Below are 13,824 nucleotides of genomic sequence, written 5' to 3'. Positions count from 1 at the left end.
TTTGGCAGTGCTTGGTTAGCAGTTGGACTTGATGATCTGAATGAAGGGTCTTTTCCAACTAAAATGATTCTGTGATTTTATAGTGTCTCTCCTGTCCCACAGAAGGAGATTTAAATGCTTCCATTTTATAGCTTGTTAGGATAGTCTAGGGATGTCTACAGCTCTCCATGGGACCATCACTTCTGAATGGACTGTCATTGATGGCCTGAATGCCACTGCCTGTGGCCAAGACCCACAGCCCAGTCCATGATGATGGAGGCAGCTGCCTGCAATTGCCACAGTGCCTATCAGCCTGAGCAAGACTATGAGATATGGCCAGCCTCAGAAACCATGCCCTCCTGATGGGTCTGAGAGGTAGAGAGGTGCCAGACCTATAGTAACATTTGCATCTACAGAGATGTGCAGGAAAGCTTATGGCATTGAATTTTATGGTGGATACCATAGGCTGGCCTAAATGGCTGGTGTGTATGAACCTAATGAGGATCAAAGGAGGCGTTAATTCATTTCCAGACATGCCAGTCTGATCAAGCCAAAGGGAAGTGAGCCACACTGCATTAAGGTCACCTTAATTCTGAGGAAGATTGAAGATACAGACCTTAAAGTCTTCCAAGTAATTTCCTGTACAGCCATGCCTTGACTCAGCTTGGATTCCCTTTTCTGAAAGCTTCTGTGTAGAGGACTCAGAGATGAGGGCCTTTGGCACAGGGTAAATTAAAGTCCAATTTCTACTTGATTGCAAGGAGATTTAGGAACCTTAAATGGCCACGAGAAATAGGTGATAGTGATTGTAGAGGAAACTGATAGCTGAGCAGTGAAAGCACAGAGCAGTGATGGAGGTGCTATCCTGGGAAACACTGTTCTCTGCTTATAACACTTGCAAATAATTCAGCTATGTGCCTCAGTTTCCTCATCTATGAAATGAGAATGATCTGTGTTAGGTGGAAACCACATCCCACATGTCCCCAGTGACACTAGGACTGGAAGACATGCAGACTGTAACAAAGAGCTGTTGGCCTTTCACTGGCTGGAGAAGTCTCTCAATGTCCAAGCTCAGCCTGAACATGCACAGCAGCTCATCAGTTGTTCACGTCACCACAAGAACATGTTGTCTGCATGTTTAAAATAGGTAGTCACAGGCATACAGTAGTTAGGTCTTGCTCCAGGCTTGTGTCAAAGCCAAACCTTACTCTGTAACCAGAAAGAGGGTTATTTGCTTGGCAAATTTAGCCAGCTACCATGTCAAATGGATGTGCTAGTGTCCATCACATCCTTTGGGTGCTGTTGGTCACTGTTATAGGGGTACTTTAACCATGCTAGACCCAAAAGCTGCCTAGGCACAGGGCAGTCCTTGGGTAAATTTGTTTCTGGTTTCCTAGGAGAGCATGGTAGGTCAGGACCGGATCTGGAAAATGTGGTTTTGGATGGGGTACTGACTGCAGGTGAGTAAGTTTTTCTCCACATTTTTGGGTACCATCACGTTGCTGAGAGGTCTCCTAAGCTATGGTGACCAGGGCAGAAGGGTGACCACTACAGGTTGTAGCAAGCCCAGGAGCCAGCTAACTACATGAATGTGGATAGAATGACCCCAAGATTTCCTCTCCTGCTCTGGGTATGGTTGGTACATAAGGTCGCTCCCAGGCCTTCCTCAACCATAAGATTGCTAAAGGAACCCCTGCACTATCTAGAAAGTCTGCTTTGGTATTGCCCTCTCCTCACCAGGTTTCCAGGATCAATTACTCCATATGGCATGAAAAAATCCCCATAATGCTTGGTGAGTCTCTAAAGAGAATTTTTGGGCAAGACACAGGTAATTGGGGACTCTAGGTGGGGAAAAAGTGCTTTGCTTGGTATTTACTGTGCCTGCCTTCTGAGGACTCCTTCACACTGTTGTCATCTTCCCCTTAACCATGGTTGTGATGCAGGGACACAACACAGCCAGCTGGATGGAGGGCTAGATGAGTGCATGGGGTGGATAGGACATGTTGAGATCCTGAGCTGGTGGGAGATGACAATACAAACCACAATCACCAATCACCATTAGTCTATAGCACAACATGCACAGCTTCACTATCCAGAGCCTCTTGGCAATTCCCCTTGTTCTTGTTCTCTTTGTTTCTGCTTTGAGATGAAGAAAGCACAAATGGACCCTGAATTCCAGGGCAGGCTACAACTGAACGTCGGCATAGACTACCTCAAGTACTGCACCGATGTCACTGCCTAAGCTGAGGACAGTCTTTGAGGTGACAACCTTAAGTTTGGCTTCCACGAGTCTCAAAATTGGCAGTGAATTTGGGCCCTCCAGTGAGTGGATTTGTAATTTTTCAAGCGTGTAACATAAGCTCTGTAATCCTGGTTACAAAGAGAGGTTGTTCCTCGATCCTGTTGGAAAAATAACTTCATTTTGGGTTAGGACAGGATTCACACTATTCCAGTGACACTCAGAAATTCTGAGCCACGGAAGTGTGGAGCGTAGTAGCACAGGGGGTGTATTTTTTGCAACAAGGGAAATAATGGAGATTTTTTAGTTGAACAATCAAATCAGGAGAGGGTAAAATGTGGCAAAATCAAGTCGGAAGAGAAACTGTCCAAATATCTCAATGGATAAAATAAAAAATGAAAGAGAGATTTCTTCTTGCACCAAATCAGCACATGCCTCCAAGTTCCAAAACTGTTCGTTCCATTTCTCTTTTGAGTTTCCTAATCTTCTTTCTTTCTTTCTTTCTTTCTTTCTTTCTTTCTTTCTTTCTTTCTTTTTCTTTTTCTTTTATGTTTTATGTTTTTTCAAGTTGAAATCAGTTTATAAGTGATGCTTTTTAGTACCAAAAAGTCAAAAAGATTCATTTTGAAAATGTCAAGATTCTATTCCTTTAGAAAATAAAATGAAAAAAAAAAAAAAAAAAGAAAAGAAACACTTTATGCCAGCAAGTGGGTCTGTAAGCTTCAGGACTAAATGTAATCTGATTTTCTAGGGACTTATGGCTTCTGTTTCAATTCTTTTATCTAATATTGACTGAGCACATTCAGTCTGTGCCTGCGTGAGAACGATGGAACAACTGTCCTCTATTCAGCAACTCCCTATCAGAAACATATAAGCTTTTAGTGACTTTGGGAGTCTCTGGTTTTGCAAGATACAAGTTAACAGGTTGGAAGTAAATGCACACGCAAGAGGGAAAGACTGAAGAACCCACTGACACTGCATGATCAGTTTAACTTTCAGAAAAGGGATCATAAAAATTCCTAAGTGTAGCCTAAAAAGCAATGAAAATGACTGCCCCTTTGATAATTATCACCTACATTTTTTTCACCTAAAACTGCTGAATTGAGCCCGATTTTGCACATAGCAATCCTCCTTTCAATTTTCAATGATTATATATTAGCTGTAAAAAGCATGTCACCTGCCTGCAATTCATATGAATTAGCATTTGTGGGAATAGGTCTAAGATAACATCCTGCTCAAAGATCAAAGTAAGCACCCAGACCTCACCAGAGCATCATATTGATGTGATAAGTGGATCCATTATAGCTGATTGTGTCAATAATGAAAGTTTCACAGCCTCCCCAGTTACACATTGCTTTGCTGGAAAAAGTGGCTCCAGGGGAGCAGTTAGGCTGTGCACAAACACATGCCTGCCTGAAAAGTCAATAAATATGATTTACATGACTGACCTGTGCAATCACTTTGATTAAAAGAGAGAGAAAGAAAAAAAAAAGAAAAAAGAAAAAAACCTAAACATATATTTCATATATGAATGCAGTACTGTGAGAAGGTCCATCTTAACACTTTCTTTAAGCTGTCCTGAAGGAGCAAATTAAGTTGTTCATCAGTATAGCCACGATAAATAGAGAAGGGAAAAAAAAAAATCAAGTATGAATTAATGACTTTTTCTCAACTCTATAAGCACTTGACCCCACATGCCTTCTCCACCAGTGGAAGGATGCTTGTGAATATCTCTGCATTTTGGATCATGTCCCATCAAACACAGGGATGGTTCCCACTTTGATTTTGGACAGTGTTCAAACTCTTTGAGGCAGTAAATCCATTGCTGGGTTATATGTATCCCAGGTGACTCCCTCCTGATAGAGCCAGGAGCATTAATAAGGCATTTCTTCATTAATTGAAGGTGCATGCCCAGTGACTCTCTACAGGTTTTCATTTGGAACTGTCAGAAAGAAAGTAATTAAAATTATTAAATTCAAATCTGGAAGGCTCTGGGACGAAATTGGAAACCTTCTGAGTTTATCGAGCACAGTCAGGTGTTTCCCAGCCTTGTCTACCTTTCCCACCTCCCTCAGCAGGGCATCCCCATCCTGTTCATCTTCTTCCACCATAACTTGGCCGCCAGTCCTCCTCACCCCTTTTCATTGACTCCTCGTCACCCCTTCTCTCTTTGCCCTCAGACCTCGTCCACTGAAGCAACCACTGATCTTGTATTGCTGAAGCTGTGGGAATGGGCCGTGTGGGGATGGATGATGACAAGGACAGATTTTTCTCTTTACAGCATATTTTAATTTTAATTCCCACAGTGTACAGTGGAGTTTTGCCCCCCTCTGCTGGAAGAGCTCAGCAGCTCCAGCAGAGCAGCTCTCTTTTTGCTCTGCAAGGCACTGGGTTGGTCATTGCAGGAGACCCAGCCCTTTGTCTATGTCCATAGACCATGCAAAGTCTAACCATGCTCTCCTGAGCAGTTTCTCCCATACTGTCCCAGGATGGGATGACAGTGGCTGCACTGCTTTTGCTGGTCTGTCCCCTCAATGCTTGTTTTTCACCTCTTTACTGATGACAATAGTCGAGGGCAGAAAAGCAGAGTTCAGCTGTGGACCCAAAATTGCATTCAAGGTTTTTTTCTCTTGATAAGAGTTTGTGGTTGACTGAGCTTGTAAAGAGCTGAAGACACAAGGGTTAGCACCTGTCCACTAGGCATCTTTGGCCATCAGACCATGTTCTGCCTTTCCAACCTGAGCCCAAAAGGGTTATCTGGGAGGTGCATTTGACAATGCACATTCAGTGCCTGTTGTGAAAGCGATGAGCCCGTTTGTTTCTCTAGCTGACCTCCCCCAGGGTACATTACCAGTTGCATTACCATGGACTGTTAGTCCTAACACTGTCCTCATTGGAGAGAGATCAGGGATAGAGCAGGAAAGGGGGTTAAATCACCTGAGTGCAAAACCTTTTCAGAAGAGGAGGGATTTGCAGAGGCAGAGCAGAGCCCTCTATCCCCATGGACTGAAGGTCTCTGGGGTCAGATCTGTGGGCCCAACCTATTGCAAAAATACTCATTACAATTTAGAACGGTCTGAGTTACCTCTCCTGCTATGTTTCCTTCCTCCAGCCCCAATGACCCAGAGGTGTTTTATAGGTAATGAACCCAAGGAATGGAGAAGAAGCCTGCTCTAGGGAAATGGCTCAGACAGCAAAGCACCAGCCCGATAGTAGTTCCTGTATCTCTGTGCTGCTATGTGCCGGCTCTTCTGACTGCTGAAGTCCCTCTGGATATCAAGTAGACCTGATTCAGGCCTAACGATTTCTTTACTTTGCTCTACTTGCTTCAGCTCTTCCATGTGTATTATCTTTCAAGCATTGCCTTCTGTTTCAATAGATTTTTTCTTGGCTGTACCCAAAAAGAGCCCTGCACAATCCACAATCTCACAAAGGACTGTTTCTCCCAGCTTCATGGGCTACATTTGACTCAATCTGAGATGCTGAACAGCCCCCTTAAAACTCCTCCATGTTTTCTATATCCAACCCCTCTTCTCCAAAAGCCCAGTACATTTCATTTTTGTGTCAATCATCTGCTTTTATTGAGAAGGAAAATTTCATGAGTTAAAAAAGCCCAAATGGGTGACAAGACCAAATCTTCAGAAAGTGGTGGATACTTATGTCTCCCATGAACCAAGAAAGAAAGAGCAGAAAGCAAGGCATAAAACAACTGAAGCAGATATTTCAAAGTTTTATTGTATAAATCTACAAAAGGCTTTGCTACAATAGCAAATAGAGTGTAGCACTATTCTATTGACAGGTTCTAGTGGCTTAGTGTGATCTTGTAACTCCAACATGACACATGAGGAATAAACTGCCTGATACAGTCAGATCTAGGGCAAGTGATGTCGGCTTACAAAGACCTTTTGGCTTTAACCCCTATAACCTGTAGAGTTTCAATGTGTTTGCCTTTTGTACAAGGTTGGTTGAATTAATAATATCTATAGTAAAAATAAAAACTCTAAAGTAGTTTTGTCAGAGTCAAATGTAAAATTGCCTAAGAAAAAAAAAATCCAGTGGTTGAAATCTGCTAAAATTTCACAGACACAACACATACACACATCTTCATTCACGTGACTCTGCCCCAGGAAAATAAACTACCAGTCCTTCCTGGAGAGGCTGGTAATATAAACCAGGGTGCTACAAGTAAAGCTCCAATCTGCTGGGAGCAATAATTGAAAAAAAAAAAATCAGTCCAGGAGATTCAGTTTTGCACACTCCAAAAAGCCAGTTGAAAATGTATAAACCTCAGGACCAAATGACCAAGTAGCACAGACAGGCTAATTTATTAAAAAGTCAGGAAAGTCTATGGAAAAATAAAATGTCTATTGAGGCAGTCAAGTCCCTTGAAAGGGACTGTGGAAATTAAGCACCTCAAAATCAAACGTCATTTGACCTTGGGATGATGCCTGTGAAGTCTGCCTTTATATGGTTTTACATAATTTTCCAGTCCTGGACATTTTTGCTGAGCATTGTTGGAATGCACATTAGGTCCCATTGGCTTAATTCAAACACAACAAAACACGACAGGATTTGATTAGGTGGATTCGGTTGCTCAACACACGTACACCCGCAGTGACACACGCACACGCATACCCCGGACAGTTGGCTCTGGAAGAGAGAGGAACCAACTGGACCTCTTCAGCTGAGATGTGAACCAAAACTGTCTTGTTCAACTCATTCGAGCTGTTGTCTTTTGCACACCTTTTGTGCTCCCTGGGTCTGGATGGAAACAGTCACGTCAAAGCCAGCACAAGAACCCCAGTTCTTGCAGTAACTCTGGCCCATGCAGATCCAGGAAGCGCCTGCTGTCTCACAAGAGTCTCCTTTCTGGCAAGACAGCTGGCCCAGTTGTGCAGGCTCAAGCAGTTCAGACAAGCATCTGGATCGCAGGATGCTTCTCCGAACCTCCACAGCCCTTTGAGGTTTGAAAACTGATACCCGCATGAAATGAAGCTACCCTCAACTCAGGAAAAATGAGTTACAGCATTAACAGCATGGAGGGTTCATAGCCTAGGTAGGGTCAGTCATTTGGCAAAGTTAATCAGGAAAGTTTTTTTAACTGATAAACTAGTGAAGATTTCTCTAGGTGAGTCCCAGTGGCCCCAGATTGCAGAGGTATGGTATCGTCTCAACAGACAGTCAGTACAAGCCCACCATCCTTGCTGTCCCCAAATCCCAGACTTGGTTCTTCTGTTCTGTCTCTTCGTTTCTCTTTTCATTCTCAGTACTTTCTTCTGTTCTTGGAGTACCTGGACCAGGTTTTCTCCACCCTGTTGGAAGTGGCTCCCCCTTTCATTCTGTCTCTCAGCACCTTGAACATGGAATTGCACTGCATGGGAGGCTCTTTGGTGCATGGTTTGCCCTCTGTCTTCCTGCAGCACTCGCTTCTTCCCTGGGAAAGCTGGACTCTTGGACACAGAGAAAGAAACTCAGCAACAGCAGCAGGGATCTCTGTAAAAGAAAAAAAAAAAAAAATGCAGCACCTCAGCTTAGATATTCCAAGTGGAGAGTACAGGGGATATCTCAGGAGATGGGGTTATATTCAGCTGTGCACACCAGATTTCTGCAGCCTGGAAGTCCCACTAGGTATAAGTGTCTAAGCATTTGCCAAGGGTCCAGCAGAAAGCAAGGCGTGATGCACACTGTCCCCAGAGTATTAATTATTGGGGCTGGTGCCTGGGTTCCTACATCATGAAGTTGAAATCGCACCTATCTGATGTTGCCAGCCTCTTGCAACCATTGGGGCTGAGGTCTCAAGACCAGCACAGATATTTGCACCTGGGCTATTCAATACCTCGGAGCAGGGCACTGGGGAGGCTACGAAAGGCCCACAAGGGTAAGATGAGAGGTGATTAATTACCTGTGCCAGTCTTTCCTTCAGACAGTGGATCCGGCAGTCGGTGGCTGAGGATTGTGACAGCAGGTCTGATGTTGAATCCTTGGTTTTGAAGCTTTTTCTCTTTGGCTTTCCTTCCGAATCCTGAGCACTGTGAAGTGATTCCTTCTCAGAGGAGGATCTGAGTGAGTCACTGTAACCAAGAGAAGAAAATGCTTGTAATGCACGGCCAGCTCATCCTCAGCAATGACACCCACTCCCCCACCACTCATCCCAGGTCATTAGTGAGGAATGCTCCCTTCTCTCTGCAGAGACAGCCACTGCCAAATTAACTCATTCTGAACAAGTGAGGGGAGAGCCCCTGCTCTTCCTGAGACCGACTCACTTCTAGCAAGGGTGCAGAGCAGACATGCATCTCCTTTGGGCTGTGCATGGACCTGTGACGGCTTGTCACAGCCAGGGACTCAAGCCCAGGGCTTCACGAGGCAGGTCCTTGGACTGGGATAATGAAGAAGCTTCCCATTTCCTCCCCATGTTAATTAGAAAGTGCAAGATACTGTCCTGTTTGGAAACTTTTCGCACTCACTGTCCTTTATTACCTTTAGTTGGCTCTCCCTCTTTCTCCCAACCTTAATCTGTCACTTACAATTTTTCATGTCACATTACAGATTTTTTTGTAATTTTTTTTTTTTTTAATCCCAGTGCAAGGTTCCTACTGGACAGGCTATGGCTAATTTAGGTCTGAAGAGTGCAGACAGGAGAATACCAGAGAGCTGCCTTACCTTCAGCCTCTTGGAAGGAGGCATGCCAAAGGCCTTCCAAGCCACTGGTGCCACATGTCACTGCTCTAGTAGTGCCAGGAGCATCTCAGGGGCATTCCTGATGCTGCATCCCTGCTGCATCGCTTGCAGAGGTGTTGCTTATTTGGTCTGGTGGTGAATGCAGATGATACTCAAGATGTGTCCAGCCTCAAGAAGGTTTGAAGAGCCAAACTTCCTGAATATGTCTTACAACAGTTTCGTCTCAAAGTCCTATCATCAGGTGGTAGCAAAAGCAAGGTGAATGCTGAGCATTACTGTCTCAACATGGAAAATGTCACAAAGTCCAAGTCCGTCTCCATCCATGGCAAGGAGATGTTGCAGAAAGTTCTTTGTGAATACACAATGCTCTGTCTTCAGGTGCTCCAGGACAGGGGTGCCAGGCTTTCCAAGAGCATTTTAAGTCTGTCTGTGTGAGTAGAAACTCTTTGTTGTGATGCACAGGTTGAAACTGTGCTGGGACACACAGCTCCTCTCTTCACTTCTTTTTGCTTTTACATGGCAAAAGCTCCTGTTGTCTCCACACATCAGCATGGACTCGATTTGCTGCTCTGGGGATATTTTGCTCTGGATTTAGGATGTGTTTGTTTCTTTCATTCAAAGTATAAGGATTTATTTCCCTTCCCCCCCGCCCCCCACGCCCTCAAAATTGCCTCCTCTCTACACCTTGACACCCTCTCTTCTCTGAAAGGAAGCAGACTCCCCCTTCAATAAATGAGTTCAGAATTTAATTTGAAACTCTGTTTCCTGCTGAATGCACAGTATAATGTGCAGACAAAGGCTGAAATTTGCCTCTGCACTGCAGTGGCCTTGATTGGAATAAGCAGAAACTAAGACAAGAAGTAAACCAGTAAGAGCCTCTTGAGAGGAAAAACATTAAAGCAGGTATTGGGTGCAGTGAAATGAAAAACACTAAAATTAACCCAGATTCTTAAAGTTTTCAGTTCCTGAAGTCATAGAGTTTCTTCTAAAAAAAAAGATAAATAAAAAAATGTATATTTAATCCTTTGGAACAACTGAAACTGGAGATTCCCATGTGAATAGAAGCCCAGTGGTAAATCAGAAATGGGCAAGGGTCAAAAGAAAGATGTCTCCTCAGGACAGGGACACTTCTTCAGAAGAGGGAGGAGAGAAGGAGAAGGAGAGATCCAGATGGGTAGGAACCCTCAGCCAATTGCTGTACTCCTGTGAAGTCCTTGAAAGCCGCCAGTGTTCAGCGGCTGTCTCTGAAGTTGGGAATTGTCTCTAGTTTCTTGTCAGGGATGTCATAAAATTGTCCGTTCCCCACAGTGGTGCAAGTAGTATCTCCAGCACCACCGTATTGCACGGCTCAGGTGAGGGGGGCAACCACATCCTAAGGTGCCTCTCCCCCATAGCCTCCCTCCCCCCACAAGCAAAGTTAATTCCTCTGCTATGGGCTGTTGGACTGAGCACACCTCATGTCTCGTCTCAGCCAGAACCTCTCCCCAAGGAGAAGCTTCCTAAATATGCCCCCTTCTCCCTTTCATTTAACCCAGACTGCTGCCTCCCTTGGACTAGCTCATATGACAGTAGCTGGTGGGCTGGGGGGCTCAGGTTGAGTCCCATTGCTTGGCACGGGACTGGCAGTGGTTGAGGGAGGCATGCTCTCCACAGAATCTCCTGACTGAATCTCAGGGGTCCTCTGCGGGCTGGGCTCCTCAGAGTGGTCCATGTTGCCTTGGACTTCCTTCCCTCTTTGGATCAGCTGCTCTAAAGTCTTGGGCAAAGGGTAACTCAAGAAACGCTTCAGTTTGGGCTGGAGGGTGCCTACCACATACTGGATAATTTCCTCCTCATCAGCATCAACATAGAGGGTCTGATACAAGTCTCTCTTGCGCCAAAGGAACTGGTCCAGGGGCTCCCCCTCTTTCTGAGGCAAATCCAGCTCCCTTTTGATAGCATCCCTAGTCAGAGTCCCCTCGCTGTACTGCAGGAACTCCTTCTTGAACTCGACCCAGTTCTTGACAGAGTCCTGCTTGTATTCCCACCACTTTTTAGCTGGGCCGTTCATGTGGTTTTGAATCTGAGACAGCCAGTACTCCTCTGTTCCACCCACCTGCTTTAAGTATTCCTCCAAGTGGCTCAAGAACTCCCGGGGATCCTCAAAGACCTGAGTCTCCACTGGGGAGGCTGGAGCATCCTCCGACACAGAGACCCATTGGTAGGAATCATGGCCCTGGGGGATGCTGGGGACCTCCCCAGGTGGAGGGGTCAGCGCATACATTTGGCTCATATCAAGGGCATAGTCATAAATCTCTCCCTCACTTGGCCTTATTTCTGGGCCTCCCACCCCAACGGACACAGTCTGTTTGCCATGGTCCCCAGGACAATATTTGCCTCCCATGGACTCCAGACGGTCCGCCCACTTCTCCAGACGGAAAAAGACTTCCTTCCAAACATTCATCTCTCTCTTGACCCACCTCTCCAGATGGGCAATGGTTTCCTGGCACCTGGCCAGGCAGGCCTTGATGGACTTCTTCCATCTTTGGTTATCTGTTGGGACATGGTCCTCTAAGTTATTCTCTAACTTCCCCACCGATTTCTGCAAGCCTTTCAGCTCGCGCTCCACCTGCTTGGAGACCTCAGACAGGAGGTGCCGGTGGGTCCTCCTGACATGCTCCAACATTTCTGCCCTGCATTTCCCTATCTGAAGGATCACATTGGGCTTGTTGGCAACTCCACGGTGCCCCTGGAAGGAGTGAATGCCCGCATTGGTGACATTATCCAGCTGCATGGCTCCGACTGTGCGAGTGCCAAACACAGAAAGAACTGGGTTGCAAGCCCTGGTGCTAGAGCTGGCTCTCAAAAACCCCACCACAACACTTCCCGAAAGACACACGCAGACTTCTAAACCCCCCTCAAAGGACTTTTCAACACAAACACAACCAAATCAGATATCACCGCAGAGCGAGCTGTTCGGTCCCCGTGGATCCCAGAGAGAGTTGCAGGCAAATTTCTCCCGGTGCCCAGCTGGAAATGCTGGTCTCACGTGCTCAGGGTGTCCCAGAGAGAGCCAGGATCCTCCAGGAACCAGGAGAGGAGTTGACTAAGAAGTCCAGCCCCACACGCGTGCCCGCTACCTGCTTGTCCGGAGCTGAGAATCTCGAAAGGCAGAGAGTCCTCGCTGGAGAAAAACACAGAGAGATGCACACAGAAGCTGGAAGCTGCTGCAAAAATCCCGGTGATTTCTCCTCTGGTAAACTTGACGAGTCAAAAGCGCTTTCACTAGAGATGCAAAGAGCTGCTTCTCTTCCCTGTCTGAACTGCCACTAGTCCAGGCTCTTCCATCTACTTATACCCCACACAGCTCAACATGTGGGTGTTGCCCTGCCTCCTCTCGCACTCTCAGCGCAGCGTTCATTGGAGGAAAAGCGAGGCTGGTGTCTGTGGCAACCCAGATCTTGGCAGCCTCCCCTCGCTTCCCACCCCCTCTCTCACGCCCCCAGACTCGACGCGAGAAGCACTTGAAAGGTGCTGGAGACAGTTGGATAGATGGATGAGTAATCGCACCTTCCGCCTTTCAGATTGCAGGAAAAACACTTATTCATTCCACAACTATTTACTCAGCAAGGTCATCATTAGCATGCTTCCCCTGGCAGGACTTGCAGAGGGGGAGATGAGGAGGAATTCAGTGTGTCACACCAAGACAGACACCCACGGACCCCCCGCACACCCTCACATGCGCGCATGCACACACTCACACGCAGTGTGCTCACTCCTAATGCAAATGCTTTGGAAATGGTGGTAAATCAGCAGGGGGTAAAAAAAAAAAAAAGAAAAAGAGAGAGAAAAAAAGAAAAGGAAAGAAAGAAAAGAGGAGGGGGGAAGGAGAGGGGGGAAATGCTCAAAGGAGTCACTTCTTTACAAACTGGAGCACTCCGGACTTTCTAAAGCATTGGTAGGTGGGAGTCATCCCCACTGGTTAATTGCACCAGACCAACCGCTATCTTGGGAATATTCGGTAAGGGAGGGGGACGGCATCCTGATTTTTACACCAAATTAAATCCGCCCATCAAAAGCCTGTTCCGTACTTAGCTTGAATCAGATGCTTAATCAGTTAGCCAACCCACAAACGCAGATGAAGCTACATTTGTTCTTTGCTCTTGACAAAGCAGGAAAAGCCAACCATAAAAGGAGTCCCCGGGTCTTATATAAGCCAGAGATAAAGGATTCCCTAATCCTAGAGAGTTCCCCGCCGGAACACCCTCGGAGAGGCTCTGAGGACATCCGGGGCTTCTCATCCCCTCTCAGTGACAGTGGCCGGAGGCAATGGGATGCTGATTCATGAATATCACCTACAAAGGGGTTTCAAGCCTGTTGCCAGCGGGGAGGTGCTTTGCCTCCGGTCGGGGTGGTGGGCAGTGTGCCAGGGAGGCTTAGGATGGGTCCGCAGCCCCATGGCTCATGGCCACATGTGTCCTGGTGGGACTGTAGCCAGCCTAGTAAGAGCGAAATCCAGAGGAGATGGCTGGTCTTTCAGTGAGGTCCTGCTGAAAGGGGGTCTCAGCGACCCCGTGCATTTGGTTAAAGCAGAGTCCTCTTGGAGCACACAGACGGTGGTTAAGGGCATGAAGGACAGGGGTCAGGACTCCCTTTTCCCCCATATCCATGTGCTCCAGGAAGACCCATGTCTGGTGCCTAATAGGTGATGGCACATAGACAAACATTTTGGCCGTACAGCTCTCAGGGGAAACAGGAGAGTTATTTAGAGCAGCAGCAAGCTGACATAGAAGGAATGCATGGTTTAGTTGAAGGTGGGGAGTGCCAGTGGGTGGGGAAGGAGGCAAAAGCCTGAGGGTGTAAGTAAGTGCAGGGTTCCTAAACCAGCAGACCCTGCCAATGCCGCCTTGTTCCCCCCACATATAATGATAATGACATGACTGGCAGAG

General features: G+C 46.4%; 1 protein-coding gene across 1 annotated transcript; it reads right to left on the bottom strand.

The window, feature by feature from the left end:
- Positions 1–5,940: 5,940 nt before the first annotated feature.
- Positions 5,941–12,211, bottom strand: ARC (activity regulated cytoskeleton associated protein). The gene is made up of 3 exons (XM_010306327.2): positions 8,879–12,211; positions 8,121–8,289; positions 5,941–7,711 (listed from the first exon to the last, which is right to left on the bottom strand). The coding sequence occupies exon 1, from the start codon at positions 11,667–11,669 to the stop codon at positions 10,455–10,457; it is 1,215 nt and encodes a 404-aa protein (XP_010304629.1). The 5' UTR covers positions 11,670–12,211; the 3' UTR covers positions 5,941–7,711; positions 8,121–8,289; positions 8,879–10,454.
- Positions 12,212–13,824: the final 1,613 nt, after the last annotated feature.

This window comes from Balearica regulorum, chromosome 2 (genome assembly GCF_011004875.1).
Source record: "Balearica regulorum gibbericeps isolate bBalReg1 chromosome 2, bBalReg1.pri, whole genome shotgun sequence".
In the NCBI taxonomy this organism is placed as follows: domain Eukaryota; kingdom Metazoa; phylum Chordata; class Aves; order Gruiformes; family Gruidae; genus Balearica; species Balearica regulorum.
This window is presented reverse-complemented; position numbering and strand designations above follow the sequence as displayed.

Coding starts and splice junctions, on each gene's coding strand:
- ARC (XM_010306327.2), bottom strand. CDS start 11,669: ATGCAGCTGGATAATGTCACCAATGCGGGCATTCACTCCTTCCAGGGG.